Source organism: Acanthaster planci, linkage group LG02, assembly GCF_054643075.1.
Source record: "Acanthaster planci isolate LZ-2023a linkage group LG02, COTS_SCS, whole genome shotgun sequence".
Lineage (NCBI taxonomy): Eukaryota > Metazoa > Echinodermata > Asteroidea > Valvatida > Acanthasteridae > Acanthaster > Acanthaster planci.
The window spans coordinates 7,871,623-7,888,646 of NC_141778.1; the positions used below are offsets into that span (position 1 = coordinate 7,871,623).

The 17,024-nt window shown below is 39.9% G+C and overlaps 1 protein-coding gene across 8 annotated transcripts in view; it reads left to right on the forward strand.

Moving 5' to 3' along the window:
- Positions 1 to 17,024, forward strand: part of LOC110979570 (twitchin-like) — a 106,111-nt gene that overhangs the window by 36,073 nt on the left and 53,014 nt on the right. For 5 of the 8 annotated variants that reach the window (XM_087131957.1, XM_087131968.1, XM_087131978.1 and 2 more), the window contains 12 exons: positions 1,136 to 1,242; positions 1,850 to 1,985; positions 5,523 to 5,564; positions 6,420 to 6,468; positions 6,974 to 7,052; positions 8,144 to 8,411; positions 9,508 to 9,582; positions 12,102 to 12,377; positions 12,580 to 12,843; positions 13,231 to 13,509; positions 14,959 to 15,243; positions 15,905 to 16,204. In XM_087131957.1, coding sequence (XP_086988083.1) covers positions 1,136 to 1,242; positions 1,850 to 1,985; positions 5,523 to 5,564; positions 6,420 to 6,468; positions 6,974 to 7,052; positions 8,144 to 8,411; positions 9,508 to 9,582; positions 12,102 to 12,377; positions 12,580 to 12,843; positions 13,231 to 13,509; positions 14,959 to 15,243; positions 15,905 to 16,204 — 2,160 coding nt within the window. Of the gene's footprint in view, positions 1 to 1,135; positions 1,243 to 1,849; positions 1,986 to 5,522; positions 5,565 to 6,419; positions 6,469 to 6,973; positions 7,053 to 8,143; positions 8,412 to 9,507; positions 9,583 to 10,394; positions 10,407 to 12,101; positions 12,378 to 12,579; positions 12,844 to 13,230; positions 13,510 to 14,958; positions 15,244 to 15,904; positions 16,205 to 17,024 lie in introns of all 8 variants that reach the window. The other 3 variants (XM_087131971.1, XM_087131972.1, XM_087131963.1) reach the window with 3 other exon arrangements.

Genomic DNA, 17,024 nt, shown 5'->3' on the forward strand with positions numbered 1-17,024 from the left:
AAAAGCCACACTACTAAAAGCTGGTGCCCCTTTGTGCCCCCCCCGACTAGTAAAATCCTAGCTACGCCACTGTTGGAGCGATATGACCATCAGTTAGTCACCTCATTAGTGTGACAAGCTTTCGGACAAAGTGTCACATGTAACTTTGTTTAGTCTTGGTGTTCTGCCCTATCTTGCAATACCAGTGGCTACTGATAAGGTAATGTCCATATATCAACTGGCTGTGGTAGAGAGTCACATACAAGTCAGTGGGAAGTAGCTGCAGTTTCCAGACATTGGCCAGTGGCTTCCATAAGTATCCATGTTACTCCAAGCCACAACTAGGTACATGTAGTTAGGACTGGCGTGTAAAACTATACTGCAACCAACTGTTCTTGGTAGGTTTCACTTAGTTGAGTTGACTCGACTGGTGCAACCATGGTTACTTAATATGCACTCACAGGTACCCAATGTGCACTGAACAGATGTTAGCCTTATTTATAGTTGGTGATTACAGTTTGTCAAACAAGCAGCTACTAGCTAGAAGAGAAAAAGAATACCGAAACAAAACTGTGAACTAGTCTCAGTTAGTAGTATTTCTCCGCATACGACATATTGGTTGGTAACCTTTCTGCTAAGCTAATATATAGTAAGTCATCATTATCATTGAATATGGGCAGCTTTCGGTGGCTACCCAAATGAAGGCTGACACACCACTCTCTATTGCTGCCTGTTGCTTGCCAATGACCAACTGTCACTGATATGCCTATGGAGCCGAGAGCTGATCCGGCGTGTCCACGTCAATCTGGGTCATCCAGCGCTCCTTCACCAAGTGTGGTCAGGCTGGTAGCTGTCAGCGGGCCAAACTGACAAGCTTAATGCCCAATGAGCTGGAGTGGCACAGTTGAGGCAATTTCTTCTGGAATACCAGGGGGACCAGTTCTAGCCATGATGGTGTTGTTTCTAACCTGATTCCACCTGATACCTAGGATATGCCTTCAGTCGATTCTCATCCTGTTTCAATTGCATCCAGGCTGGCGATGATATGAGCGGTGTGAGAAACCACTTGTGCATGTGCTGTTTCCACCAGTTTTGGGAGTGGCCTGATGGCATGCTGTCATTTGCACATATAATGACTTTGACCTCATACCCACAGGTCAGTCAGTGAAGTTTGAGGCCGTGGTTGAGGGGACTCCAAAGCCTGAAGTCACGTGGTACAAAGGCAGCACGGTGATTAATGATGGCTTCAAGAATCGCTATGGCGTAAGTTCTTGGGAAGCAAAAAATATATAAACAGTGAAACTTGCAGAATGGTTCTTCCACAAAACAGAGTCTTTTCATGTCTTCTATGACGCACAAACACACAGTCAGCATAATCAAAGCTGTGTCAAAGTTTATGTCAGTATGCAAAGAAATACCAAGAAAAAAGTGGAAGCAGGGAGTCAGGCTTGTGCAATGGTTCTTTCCTCGCCTTCCACTGCTGCGGCCCAGGTTCGATTCCCTGCTTGGTCCACATGTGGGTTGGGTTTTCAGTCCCTACCTTATTCCGTGGGTTGTACCCAGAATAATCCTCTGGGGTTTTCCTCCTACCTCTAAAACTGTAAGTGCTTCTCATTGTCTCTCTACAGATTTTTTTTCAGGCTTGCGAGCTACATGTAAGACGCTTTTGAGGAATCCTCGTGTCATTACCAGAAATAATTAATAATGTCAGAAATACCAAGAAAAACTCAACTTTGTGAATTTGGATTCATGTCTAAAATTTGGAGATAATCCCTTACCTCTTTCCATTGCCCCTCCCTCATCTCATTTCTATTTCTTGTGGCTATTTATATCAATTCAATCCAGGGATTCTGCTGTTGGCTTCTTTCAGGTCAAGTATTTGGAGAAGCAAGATGTTCACATCCTGGAGGTGAAGAAATCGGAGCTGACTGACACAGGGAAGTTCAGCTGCATAGTGGAGAACCCCCATGGGAAGGACGAACGCGTCTTCTCTCTGATGGTCAACAGTAAGTATTATACGCTTAACGATGCTCCTCGGTATAGAAAATTTCAAGATTTTACAAATCTGGAAACAAAAAACTTAAGAGACCAGTGGAGAGGGGCCATTTTGCAACAGGAGCTGTCTAGTAGTTATACTCGGATATTTCCTAAAAGTAGGAAAAAATTGATTAGAAACTTGGTTTGCCTGGTGCACATAATAATATTGCTTTGCTTGGTACTCTACTAGTTTTTTCTGAGCAATATATTTGCCTGCCGATACTTCTGTTTATTAAATAATTAGGTTTTTTATAAAAAAATCAGGTTTTTCTTATTTTCTTTGATTTTCCTGATTTTAAGAGTGGTGGTTTGATTTCTTGATAATTTGTTTCTGAATCTGTTTATTAAATAATCAGGTTTTTTTTACAAAAATCAGGTTTTTTAATTTCTTTGAATTTCCTGATTTAAAGAGTGGTGGTTTGATTTCTTGATAATTTGTTTCTGAATCTGTTTATTAAATAATCAGGGTTTTTTTACAAAAATCAGGTTTCTTAATTTCTTTGAATTTCCTGATTTTAAGAGTGGTGGTTTGATTCCTTGATAATTTGTTTCTTAATCTGTTTATTAAATAATCAGGTTTTTTTTACCAAAATCAGGTTTTTTAATTTCTTTGAATTTCCTGATTTTAAGAGTGGTGGTTTGGTTCCTTGATAATTTGTCCATTTTTGACCAAAGAAGTCTGTTTAAATGAATTGGAGTAATGTTTTAGGTCAGATGTTATAGCCAACTTTTCGCTTCATTTGCGGAATCTGTTATTTTTTTTTCCAAAACATTAAATGTTAAGACTAGATGGAAATGGTAGAGAAGGGATTTTCTTGTACTGGATAATTATTCCTTTATTGATCAGAGTTTGCATGGATGAACTTTTGGGACCAAATGTTAGTATTAAGTCAAGTGATGAAATTACCATCAGAAATCAAAGGGTTGCTAGTTTTTGAAGATTCGGAGAACCAATTTGTAATGTTGCATATCGTGCCCAATTTTCTATTAAACCTCCACCCATTTCATGGCCTTGTGTGGCAACTACGGGAAAGAGAGTTGTCAACATAAGAGGCAAAAATGTAGCACAAACTGGTGCCTCGATACTAGAAATCTCTGCATACACACCAGAGTTTGAATATCTTGTTCATAAAAATATATTTTGCCTGGCAAACCAACATTGAATTGAAGTTGGGTCAGACAACTGCCTGCGCTGGTTGTACTTTGTGAGAGTTTGTGTGATGTAGGCATTGACTTGACATGCTCGTTAAATATCAAGGCCCTTTAGTGTGCATAAACATAGTATAAACTAATTGAGGAATACAGAGCACTTTAATATTCAGATACACGTATTTGTCAGGTCCTACAATGTTTGAGATCAAAAGTTTTCTTCTAAAGTTTCACAGCTTTTTCTGCCAAGGTTTTTAGTAGCGTGTAATAGGCCTAGAGAAGAGTCATACAAGTAGTTAATCCACAGATTTCCTTCTTGAGACAAAGCAATTTTGCCGATGCTGAAGCAAAGTTGAAGAGACATTCACACTTTATTTTGCCTTGTTTTCCCCCAACAGGTCTTATGATTCAACACATTGGGGGTGTTGTTTGATTTGTAGATTTGCATCTTTTCGGTTGAGTTTGTTGCTGTTGCTCTTTGGCATGAAAACTTTGCCAAAATCCTGCTTCCATTGAACACTTGGTTGCCATGGAAACACTGATGCAGGAACCAACCAAATGAAATGGGACCAGATCAAACAGCATCCTCAGGGAATACATAAATTAACTTTGACACTTTCTGCACCACCGCCACGCTGTTTAACTAAAATACAGTGATGTTCCGTTGCACCCAGCTGTCCTGGCTAATCAAGATGTTAAAAATAGATTAGATCAGCAAATGATTTGCTGCTGGATGTGACAGTTAATATCACACAGATGTTGTCTTTGAGTTCCTTTTTTATTAACGTTTTGGCTTCGACAAAACACTGCTGTAATGGCCAAGTGAAAATGAGTTTTGTTTGTTGGTGTAGGAGATAAAAAGGCTGTACTTTTTTAACCCTAACTCCCTAGGGTGTGTGCAAAATCATATTAAAATTGGAGGATTCAGGAATGTTATGGTTAAGATTTGTGGAAATCGTCCTTAATAGAAAGAAAAATTGGGATTTGGAGTGGAACTTTTTTGTACGATATACATCCTTGTTTGGGCCAAGTAGGTCTTGAATCTGAGCAAATGAAATGAGAATGTATTCTATTGTTCTCTAAAAGCAACATACTTCAACATTGCTTCCAAAAGGAAAGTATATAAAAGCACACCATGTTGGGAAGCATACTTCTATTAAGGAAAGTAAGCTTTCTTGAAAGCAGAAGTAAAAAGCAATATTGTTTTTACTTGGCCTGGTACATGTGACTTTTACTATAAGGAGACAACACAAAGAGCTTCTAAATTATTGACATAATTGGTCTAATTGAGTGTAGAGTAACAAAAGTTAGATTGATAAAATATTTAATGATTAATAATGATATGCTGAGACCTGCAAGGTTTAAAATGAAGTTCCTTTTTTAACGCTTAATCTGCAGCTGTGCATGTCAGTTTTAGTTTTCCACATTACCGTTCTGTAGACCTGCACTGGCTTAAAGGGTTTTTTTCCACTCTTCCCTTCCCCACTCCCCTCTTCACACACATTCCCCACGATGCACTTTAATTTTTGTTGCACCGACCTCATGATGACCCAGACCAGGGCTCAGTTTTACAGTAGGATTCCTGTGGTTGAGGAAGTCTTTGTTGAGTTGAGGAAGGGGGTGACTAAGGAAATAAGGACAATTTTCTGTGGAAAAGATCTTGAAGGGGAAGTATTGTGCAACATCTTGAGGTTTTGACATGTACATGGAGCGATGTCCAACATTCCTGCCATGGTTCCATTTTGTCTACTGCACCGAAATGGAAATTCCATTGTCACATTTTTCCGTTTTGTACTGGGAAACATCTTCATGGCAATTACAAGAATGTAGAATTTACCTTATCCGAGAGAGATTATGGAAATTTGTTCGGGAGAAATGTTTGGCATTGTCATGAGCAGATGGGGCAAGAGAGTTGAAAAGGATTCCTTATTCGTTCATTTTGTTGATTTGCACAAAGATATTCCATAGTTGTCACAGAAAACTTTCCCTCACTCCTTTAAGAGTTTTCCGCGACAAGCACAGAGCTACCTAATGACAGCCATGGAATCCAAGGCTTTCAGTAACTCTGCAGGACTTTGCAACTTCAGTTTTGATCATAGAAACATTGGGGGAAAATCACAGAAGTCTTCCTCTTCATTTTTTATGTGGGAAGCCATGTAGTCTAGTTAGCACCACATTTTAATGTTGTTTAGCAAAACAAAGCACTTCTGATAGCTGGATAACAAATGCCTCAAACTCACTCAATAGTAACAGAATAAAACAAAAGAGATTGCACTTTTAACTTCTGTAAAACTGAGACCTGCGTGATGTTATTGAAAAACTGTCGTGCAAACTTTTGCCCATCCCTTGGAAAACAGACAACCCGGAGCCAGTGGAACCAGAAGAAACGCCGCAAGAAGGTGTGCCATTAAGTTTTCAAAATCAAACAGGCAAAACTTTTATTTGGATACATCGTATTGTCTATGTCTGAGGCTTCATTGTCCTCCAACTTGCTGTGAAATTTATTTTCATTTGTGAAATTCAAACCAGGGGTTGTGGATTCTGAACAAAGTTGTTCATTTGACTGAAGCTTTTACATGTATCACATTTATATTTTGAAAGAAATTGTTGGTTAGAGAAAGCAAATACAAATTTAAAAATACTTTTTTTTTTCTTCAAATTTTCAGTCTTATATTATTTTATTAGGTAGCCAGAGGATCATATGCTTGGGAAATACTATGCATTTTTAAAGTGTAAAGTCTTTGTTTCTTGTGCCAGGGGAAATTGTCATTACTAGTACTTTTTAATGATAAACTTCATTATAAAGTTAGAGGAGAAGGAAAAGGAATTGGATTCTGACACCAGCGGAAGTGTGAAATTTAATGATTATTGAAAGGATAGTCAGGCCCCATTATCTCCTTGGTGATCTGTGACTGGTTAATTACAGCCACCTTTTTACCCTCTGTCATCGTTGCAAAGTACTTCCATTCATATTTCTTCAGCATTTCTTTTTGTCAGATTGTCGACAATTTTCAAAAGCATAATTGTAGAATTGCATTTCCTTGTCCTTAATTTGTTGATTGGTATATGAAGATAATTGTGGAAGTACTGTATTTCAACACAGCGTTTGAATGGGAAAAGAATAACGAGTGAAATGCTGCTCAACACTGTTTAATAGTTTTCCAACAACTGATAACTACATATATATACTTTTTTTAATGGATGGTCAGTGATAACTATCCAGTCCTGTTTTGTCCTTTTTTTTCTGCCACCAGAAAAACCAGAAACTGATGTATTAGATTTCCGTCAGTTGCTGCGACACAGGTAAGTTCAAAATTTTTGGATTGAAGTCCAGATACGAAGTTTTCCCACTGAAAGTCAGAACATGTGAAGACCACAACAACCACGGATTTCTGATACCTGTAAATGTGGTAGCTTCCTGTATCTAAAAGCTTGTTGACAGCTTCACTTTATGTACAACACAAGCGATAATGAATTAATGCACTAGACATCAAACTGAAGACTGGTACTAATTTATAATAAACACTTAAAAAACATTTAGACCAACTATGCCATCACACTGCCACTGAACCTCATAGGCATGCCTATGCATGTCCATACATGTATGTATGTGCTTATATTGGGATTTTTGTTTGATAGCAAGTCAATCTTTTAAAATTAAAATGGGGGGGGTGAAAAAACTGGAAACACAGTTGAAATCTAACACTGACAAATTTTTGAATGGCCCCCAATGTGTTGATATTTTTATATCATTTTTGGAGAAAGCTCTGTAGATGTAATGCCAAATGGCTTGGGTACTTTTTTTCAGGGAGGTACAGCGACGCGAGTCCAAGATTGAGGTACCAGACTGGGGCACCCTGAAGGACACGGATTTACCTGACAAAGCGGTAAGTGATTTCCTCCACCTGCTGATTGTAAAAATGTACTAAGTGCAGAAACTATAAGTATGCAAAGCAGGAACAAAAACAGATTACCGGTCACTTTGATGGCATGCAGACTTGGGACTGGTTCCCTACTCATTTTTGTTTAGTACAGATATCTGCTTAGCAAAAGATTCTCCTCAGACAGCTCCATGATGAAATTTGGCCCTGGCAGGAATGCAGTACTGTTACTGTCACAGGGTCCATAAAATGAGTTTTAACCCTGGAGGGCAAATGCTGAAAAGTACATTACAAGAACACCAACCTCACTGGTTTCGTTTGAGTAATTTACTCATTTTAAGATGAGTACGCTCTTGAGTACACAAGCAGCAAGAATATAACCCACTGCGCCAGATGAGTGAGAGTATACTCTTGATCCGAGCTGGAGTGTACTTTTGCATTATGTGATTATATCGAGTTCACAGAAAGGTCAGTGTTGGCTGTTCATGTGATGTGATCTGAGGATAATGCTTACATTTTCTTGCAACCAAGAATATATCGCATGCAGACACAGACTATGAAAGTCATAAGCTTTTCATATAAACTCTAACAAGACTTTACTTTGTTATTGTTTATCTGCTGTTTTTGAAGGTACTTGTGACAGCTCTTGTATTAAGTGGTGAAAAATTCATGTGAAATACTTAAATTCAACACTTCACTTGTGACAGCTTTTGTGAAAGCTTTCTAATGAGATGTGATTATTGATCAATGATTATTGCATTGTGGAGATGTTAATTTTTGTGTTGAGAGTTTCTTCACCGACATATTTAGAACTATATACCGGTATACTCTGTTATTGCACAACTTGTGAAAAAATCTACAAGCTGGCATGGGTGGGGCTCAAACCCATGACTTCCTGCTTACTACTGCAGACATCTTAAACTGCTCACCCAGCTTGCCAGGGTTGGCTGTGCGGTTCGACTCAACAAGCAGCAAATAAATATTTATACAATTATAAGTTGGTGAATGACAAATCTCCCAATACGAAAATTGTTGCGAATTTCTTGTGAAATACTCAATTCAACACTGAAAATTTCCTCCCCCCATCTTTCTGCCAGGGCGCAGATATCACCCGGCCCCTAAAGTCGACCCGAGTTAATGAGCGGGACGGCCGCGTGACCCTGGAGGTGGGCTGTCGGGCCAATGATGTCAAACCCACCTGGTACAAGGATGGTGAGGAGCTTAAGGCCAGCAAGAAATACAAGATCAAGAGCACACTGCAGGACTATGAGCTGACCATAACCGACCTGAAGGTGGCCGACAGCGGCAACTACTCGGTCAAGTTTGGCGATTTTGCCGAGTCCAAATGCAATGTAGTTGTCGATGGTGAGTCCATACAATTCCAGTGGTAGTGCGTTTACACTTTTCTTTTGTGTGTGTGTGTGGGCTTGCTCGGCCGTTACTGCTTTTAAGGGAGATTATATGCAGGCATTTTTCCTACCATAGCTTGAGTTGCGAAAGACTTGACATATCAATTTCAAACTTGCTCTTGGTGTTCTCTAGAAGTCTCTTTATTTTGAACTTGATAGGTCAAAGGTTAAGGTCATTCTAGCTATAACAATAGAACTGGTTTTTCCATTGGAGATGGTTATCATGACACAAATTAAATTTTGGGTTCAGGCAAAGGCTTAGTGGGTGATTTGTGTTCGTCAACACCTTTTTCCTGTTACGATTTGAAGGCAATTTGCTTCACCGTATTTCTTATTTCAAATTTTCTGTTACTGTTACTGATGCCACACAAATTTTGAGAAAAATTGAACTTCATGCTTTGTGCAGATGGAACTTAATATGCAGTGATGATCTCCTTCACTTTAAGAGCATTAAAAACATTTTGGGAATGGCTCTGTGGTTGTTTAGTTACAGCTACCGGTACCATATCTACATTTACATGTAGTTGCATTGGTATTTATTTGTAATCTTGTTTTATTAAGATGGGTTAATGAATCTTTCCAGGGTTTTCTGCACTGTCTTTTTTGGCATATCTGTCATTTTTGGAGAAAACTGTTTTGCTTGCATGCTGTCTCTGAAAATTTTGTGCTGGACTGAACAATTTTGACAGTGTGATGCAAATCTGCATATGATACTGCTTATTATAAGTTTCTTTATAATTCCTGTTCGGAAGTCTTGCTTAGAATATGTGTGTACACTTCAATCTGCTTTCTCTTGAATTGTTTTCTTTGCAGAGCAAATTTGTTTGTGCTTTGAAACTCTAAGAAAGAATTGCTTGTTCCGTTTCAAATGTTTCTCTTTCTATGGCTTTTCTAGCTTTGTTGTTCAGATGTTGACGTTGATTGCTTGGCAATTGCAAATTTACTTTGCTTCTGTCCAATTCTTTGTGTGTCCCCTGCGCTTTGTAACTTTTGCCTGGCTTCACCCTTTCTTGCCGTGTGCCCATTGGCTGATGATGCCTGCTTAACCACAGTGCACCGTTGCCTGGCAACCATGACCGACAGAGAAGTGGCGTCATTGGTAGCACAGGGGGTGCTCCCCAAGGGTGGTATGACAAGTTTGAATTTGAGAGCACTTTGGAGTAAATTCATATCGCATTCATCATTTCCCCTTTGCAGCTTTGCCTGAGAGACATTGGCATGTGTTTGCTGAATATGCATGTTGCATGATGAATATGCAAAGTATGTTGGTCTTCAGGTAAATATTTGTGTTTTAAATCACCTCAAATAAGGTTCATGTAAGATCTCAGCATCTCACCGTCCGCTGTTGTTGCCATCTCAAAAACCTGTTCATTTCTTTCAAGGGCTTTTCATTTCATCTCCTGACGCCATTTGTATATGTAGAACTTGGCTGAGTAAAGGTTTTTTGGTGTGCCAGAAAGTAAAAGACAAAAATTCAATGGGGAAGAACTGTTCTTTCATTTACCGATATATTTGTTCCATTACAAAGATCACTTTGTTCAACATTATGTTATTGAAAGTTGCAGTGTCAGCAAAATGAATGCAAAATAGGACTCCAACAGTCAAGCCAGGACTAATGTTTCACTTATGTGTGAGATTTATCCAATGAGTTCCACATCTGTTTGATCCACTTGAAAACAAGCATAAGACTCATCCCACTTTTTTGGGGGTTCATGTACATGTATAAAGAACACTCTGTCTGGAATCTGTACGAGTAGCCTCTGTTCTTTTTTCCTGTTCCTATCAGAAATGTTTACAGTGTACTTTTTTTTAGGTTGCGCTTCTTTTTCATTCTTTTCTGACTCTTTCTGTATTCATCTCTTTTCCTTCTCTTTTCTCAATCCTGTCTCTCCCATAATCCACCTCACTCAATCATGACAAATCATTAATAATGATACAGCCGCCCCTCCACGTAAGTACATAACTGTGCCCCCCCAGGATTAATCATGCAGCGGCTGTCTAGATCCTCGGCCTGTTATCAATCTGATGTAGGCTGTCCTTTTTCCGTCGTGAGACTTAAATGTGACATAAAACAAAGATGGCCGCTGGATGGTTCCTTTTTCATTTTTTTGCTTATTTTTGTCCCACTCTTTTCTCAAAGTCTTCATCGTTTTCATTTTCTGTTTCACTGTTTTCTTCACTTTACTATGTTCACCTTTTCACACGATAAATAACACTCCATTCATGATTTTCAAAGTTTGTTCATTTTACCCCATTACGTTTTCCTCCCAAACAGATAGAAAGTAGATTTTCCACTCTTGTTTGAAAGTAAATAGTGTCAAAACTTGATCATGGAAGTGACTTTGACATCACTCAGTTTGTTCTGTTTCTTTCCTCTTTGGGAAAAAACAAGAAAGAAAAACAAATCTCCCCTGCACTGATAATGGTATAACCCTTTTGGTCAACTTTTTTTGTATTTAGCAGTTTGAAGTCCCATTTCATTGTTAGCACCTTAGCACATGTTGAGATTTCCAATTTTCCTTGTCACACCATCCACACATAAATATGGTGTTCTATCCTTCCTTGTCACCACACCTCCACAGTCAATTTGCCGTGTCCATTGCACAGAAGTGCATACTAGTTATTTTGAGGTTCCATTAATGCAAACTTGTACAATTCCAGTCATTAGCAGTCCACTATTCTTAAATACAGATACTAGTCTCCCACTCCTTTCCTAATAAAAATGAGCACATGGCATAGATTTTTGACCTGAAAAGGTTATATTTGGCCTAACCTAATAAATGAATCAGAAGTAACCAGAGCCAGTTTTTGTGTCAAAGGCCTTCAAAAGAAGTTTGCATAATGTAACTCAGTAGGATCCCTTGGCATCTGTCACTCTTAATCATGATTTTCTGCGGCATGCAAAGCTAAAGTGATTCATAGAAAAGAGCTCCATTTGCTCTCTTTAAGGCAAACCCTTTAAAAAATAATTGAAAAATGAGGCCTAAGGCAATAGTTTCATATGGTCACATTTTGTTTTCTGTCTGACTGCACACTTCCAACCTGCATATGCGTTTCCTTCCAACAAAAAGCCCTACAAAATGCAAATTATTGATTATCTTGTTCTGCCTTCTCTGTCATTTCCTCCTGTTTTGAAGTTGGATATTAGGCCAAGGTTTGTTCAAGATGGTGCTGCTCAGACCTTTAGGCCTACATTTTTGATATTGGCTTGTTTAAAAGAGATATGCCTTTCGTGTCCTTAGTCATTTTATCCAACTTGATGATCAATATTTATTTTATTCTCACTTCTTAGAACACCAGGCCCTCATTCACAAGTCCTGTTTTTGCTCAAATTTCATGAAACTCTCCTGCCAACTGGAAAATTTTGCTCAGCTATGAATATTTGTTAAGCACGATGGAATGGGTACCGGCCAACAAGTCCTGTTGAACTATGACAGACTTCCAGCTGGTCTCCTGCCCTCTGCTCTAGCAAGATATTCATGCTCAGTATGTTCTTCAGAGGGCAGTTAGTTTGACCCACCATGTCATCATGTGTAACTGAAATGCATGCAGAGTGCTGACTAACCAATAAAGAACTTGTTACAAAAAGTGGGAGTTTGAATTAGGAATCTCTCTCTTTTTGTTTTTTTTGTTTTTTCTTCTGTAGCTGGGAAACCAAAGGTGGATTTTGTGACATTGCTGAAACCTGTGGAAGTCCACGAAGGGCAGGATGCTAAGTTCAACTGTGAGCTGTCAGGCGACTGCATGGAGCTGCAGTGGTATAAGAACAACGAGAAAGTTCCGCCACGTGACAAGAAGTGTGAGATCAAGCGTCTTGGCAGACGCCACACCCTGATTGTCAAGAACTGTAGGCCGGATGACCAGGGTGAAATCGCCATCAGTGCCTTTGGCCGCTACAGCCGTGCCGATCTGACTGTCAAATGTGAGGGTCTTACTGTCCAAGTCAAGTCTTATACTATCTGACCTTGAACTTTGATATGGCTTGTAATATGTATTTTTAAGACCACAATTATTGTCATAAACAGGGCCCCGTTTGTGAAGTAGCCGGATGAGAAACTTGCTCCCGTATGCTTCTATTTCATCTGTGTAAAAATTGCATTTGTGACATTATCTGCCTATCCCAGCCAAGCCCAAGTTTATCAAGGACCTGTCACCTGTCACTGTGGTGGAGAGCCAACCTTGTGCCTTGACCTGCGAGATTTCAGACTTCACCTCAGAGGTCAAGTGGCTGAAGGATGGTAAGCCAGTCAAGTTGGATGATCGAGTGGCCGCCACGATGGACAAGGGGGTGCGTAGGCTAGTCATCTACAAGGCAACATTCGATGATGCTGGGGAGTACACCGTCAAGTTTGTGGATTTGGAGTCCAAGGCCAAGCTGACTGTCACAGGTATTTGGATCTCTTAGCACAGAAGTCTGCTAACTGGGCCCAATTTCATGGCACTGCTAAGCACATGATTTTATGCAATGACAGGCTCTGCATATTTTGTGGAGATCGTAAACAGTAACTACAGCAAAAGGAACACTTACCGCAGAGGAGAAATTTGCGTAATTTAGTGATGTAACAATGGAAATGCCCATCAGCACGCAACTGTCAGCACAACCACAACCATGTCAAGCACTGCCACATAATAGTGCTTACGATAAGCAAAATTTCATGCTAAGTAAGCATGAAAGCGGCGCCATGAAGTTAGGCACTGATCAGCATGTCATTTTAATAGAGTCCAGTATTGTCGATGGCCTGTGGTCTCTAATCTTTTGTTTTCACCTGTTTCAGAGCCCCCAAATTTCACTGGTAACCTCCAGGACGAGGTGGAGGCCTTTGCCCACCAGGACGCCGAGTTTGCCACGGAAGTGTCCAGCCCAGAGGCTGAGGTCTTCTGGTTCAAGAATGGCCAGCCCATCATGCCTGGTGACGATGATGACAAGTACGAGATGGTCGCTGATGGAAACACTCGCAAGCTGATCGTCAAGGACGTGGTTCCTGAGGATGAGGCCAACTATGCTTGTGCTTTGGACGAGGCGAGAGCCACCCGGTCAAATCTCAAAGTCCAGGGTGAGTGACAGGTACCAAATGCATGTTCACTGTCAAAATCTAGATATCAAATCTGAAAGTGCTCAGTATTGTCATATGACTCTTTTGACCCTTTCAATTCAGCCCCATGTAAAATTGATTGCCAGCAATGGAAAATTTCAGCGTGATGTCTTTTGTGTTTGCTTCCCTCTTTTGACTCATGTTCTGTACCATTATTTACAGTAGCTTTGTAGACTGGCTTCTCATTGGTGCAGTTCGTTTTTGAATTAGAATGTTATGTTTTGAAGGGTGAAGTTAAAAAGACGCCAAACCTCCATTATTTGTAGATATGGTTATTTACTGGATATCTATGTAGTTTATGGAAATAAGAGTAGTTTTTTACTATGACAACGATAAATACAATTGCTTTCTGAGGTTTTTGTCATGAAATTAGTCATATTTTGTAGTAATACATTCAAAAGTCTCCCAGGAAGTTGTTTCATTCGATTTGTGCCAAAATTCCACCAAACAAGGCATCTTTTTTTAAGTTTGGTGTTCAGAATGGCCGCCATTGATAGGAAGGGGTCTTACTTGGATTTTCTTTTCAAATTTTGTTAATGATTATAACTCACAATGTACATGTACGGTGTATGTAACTCATCTAGATATAACAAAGAAAAATAATGAATAAATTGCAAGAATTTAACTGACTCAATAAACTCCAAAATAGGGATGAGTTTATAGGAAGGGTTAAGACTACCAGCTACTATGAGATATCTTGATGTCAAATCTCTGATCGGCAGCTAAGTGACTACTCAGTATTTTCAGTTACCAAGTGCAGACAAACATCAAACCTGGATTTCAAATCTGTTGCTACATTGTAAGTGAGTACTCAGTTTGTCGTGCTGTCAAGTATCGAGTACTGTCAAATGTGATTGGCTCCACAAAAATGGGTATTATGGGACTTTTTTTCAAGGTGAGTTACATCATAAGCTTTAATTTGGCGTAGGTTTGAACCGTATGGCATTTTGCAATCTGGAGATATACTGATTTTTGCATAATCATCCATGTATCATGCACGTTAACAGAAGTGCTGTCAGAGATAAAGCCCTTTAAACTCAGGAAGTGGAAAAGAAATCAGCCAAGAAGAAAATCTTTTGAATATCCTTAGCAACAGTTTGGTTTCTTGCGAATGAATTGTGAATGTGTTGATGTACTGTGTAGAAGCCAATAAACCAACAAGTAAAAAATACCCTCTCCACACAAAAGCCCTTAGTGTGAAATAGCACAGCGTCCCTTAATACCCTTTTTGGCAGAGCGGGTCACAAATGTCAATCTGAATGTCAAGTCCTTTAGTTTATGGTAAGTGAATGCTCAAAATACTATACTGTTAGGTTTGGTGTATGCATTTGTATTTTGTTCCTCAGATTTGGTTTTTAGCTCATCCTGTGAGTTGAGATTTTGTAATTCCCCTGTTTTTTGCAAATGTAGCTCCACCCGCCCTCAAGATGCCCCTGGACATGGAGGACCTAATCGTCAAGGCTGGTGAGCCCGTGGAGGTGACTCTGGATATCTCAGGCTCCCCTGCACCCCAAGTGGAATGGTCTAAGCCCGGTGCCTTGCTGGCACCCGATGACCGGACCCAGATGGTTACCATGCCCATGAGTGCCACTCTTCTAATCACGCACACTGACCGCCATGACACAGACGATTACACTGTCAGCGTCACCAACAAGCATGGCACTGAGTCGGCCAAGTTCAAAATCACTGTCATCGGTGGGTGCTTATGTGGCTTGTCCAAGATTGACCAAATGGACACTTTAATAGACGATATTCAAGGAAATTCACTAGCGTGGTATGAACCCGAGACACGTTAGAAACCTGACCAGCATTCTAACACTGGAGCTTAATTCAAAGCTGTATAAGTAGGATTTTCAGGTGCAGATTTTCCATGTGTATAGTTTAACGTTAAGGAAACCGGATGGATTGGAATATGAGACTTGGGCAATCTGAATATCGGGTTGTTGTTTGACCATTTGAGCTAAATTCCAACTTAGAAAAGTAGGTCAACTTGCTGTTTTTGTTGTGGATCAGCCAAGTGGAATGTTTAATATGCTAAACAAATAAACTTGACAGAAGCTTGTTTGAATCAGTGGGTCACTTGAATAAAGCATAGGTGCTCTTTGAACCGAGCTAACTTCAAGTTATGAAAGTAATTTGGAAAAAATTCTGAGTCCAAAAAGTAATGACCAGAAGACAGCTTTTAGGACAGGCCACGATGGAATAATTCCTGTTTGCTTTGAGTGGTGGGAGGAAAATTGGCTATACTGAGGTTAAAACTTGATATCATAGAAATCCTTAGCACATGCTTTATCAGTGACCGAGCTCCCAATGATGAAGTTCATAAAGCCATCAAATTTAAACTTTCTGCATTCAGACAAGCCGCAAGGTCCTGAAAATGTCAAAATCTCTGGCTACAACGAGCATTCGGTGTCACTGACTTGGAAACCACCCAAGGACAATGGCAACTCGGAGATCACGCACTATGTGGTGGAGTACAAGGAGGTCAAGCGTGGTGATTGGACAGTTTCCAGCGACAGCGTGTCGGCCACCGAGTTCACTGTCCCCAACCTGACTGAAGGCAAGGAGTATGCATTCCGCGTGGCAGCCGTGAATGCAGTGGGCTCCAGTGAACCTGTACAGACGGACCGGACCCAGGTTGCCAAGGAGCCATTTGGTAAAAGGCCTTTTCCTGTGTTTTCACATTTTAGACTCATTCTGCTGTAATCAGGCAAGGTTTCGAAGAAATATAGTTTGCTTTTCAAATGTTGCTGTGAAGATCAGGTCTGTCAACATAAGATATGTAAGTCAGATGACAGTTAGTCAAGTATGCTTGTGAACAAGCAATAGTATTCCTCGTTTGGACTTTAGAACAAAGGATGTCCACACAGTGCTGATGGTGAAGACATTGTGTGAACTTGCCCAGGTCCACACAAGGTTCCATCCTTTCTGAAAAATAGTTTTGGGGGCATTTTGAGGTGAGGGATGTGTGTCACAAAACTAAGAGGAACAGTCAAATGAATCATCAAAAGTCTGAGTGGGAAGGGTACTCTCAGTGCAGGATGAGATCTTTGATTTTGTTGGCTACAGGAAGATAGGAATGCCTGCTATTATTTGAAAGTATGTCATTCTAGCATGTGTATGTGAACAAGGCATGCACACTTTGGCTGAGTTCAGGCGGCTAGTTCTCGTTTGTTCACGAACAGCTTGATTTGTTGTTCGTGGGTCGGTTGCTCGAACGCCAGGAATGTACAACCGGTTATTAGCGTTAGTAGTTATTTGTGGCAAGCAACATGCAACATGGCAGCGTCCTTGTGCATTCTTCAAGAGTTAATGTTGGATAACTGGGCTTACTTCTTTTCCATTTAAAAAGTTCATTTCTGTCATGGAAAATTATTAATGCTAATTTTGCAAAACTTTCCATTGTCTTCGGTTTTGTAAAGCCACATCGGTACTTTTTGCGGCTGTTCAAAAATCAAATCTCACGAGTTTGTCCG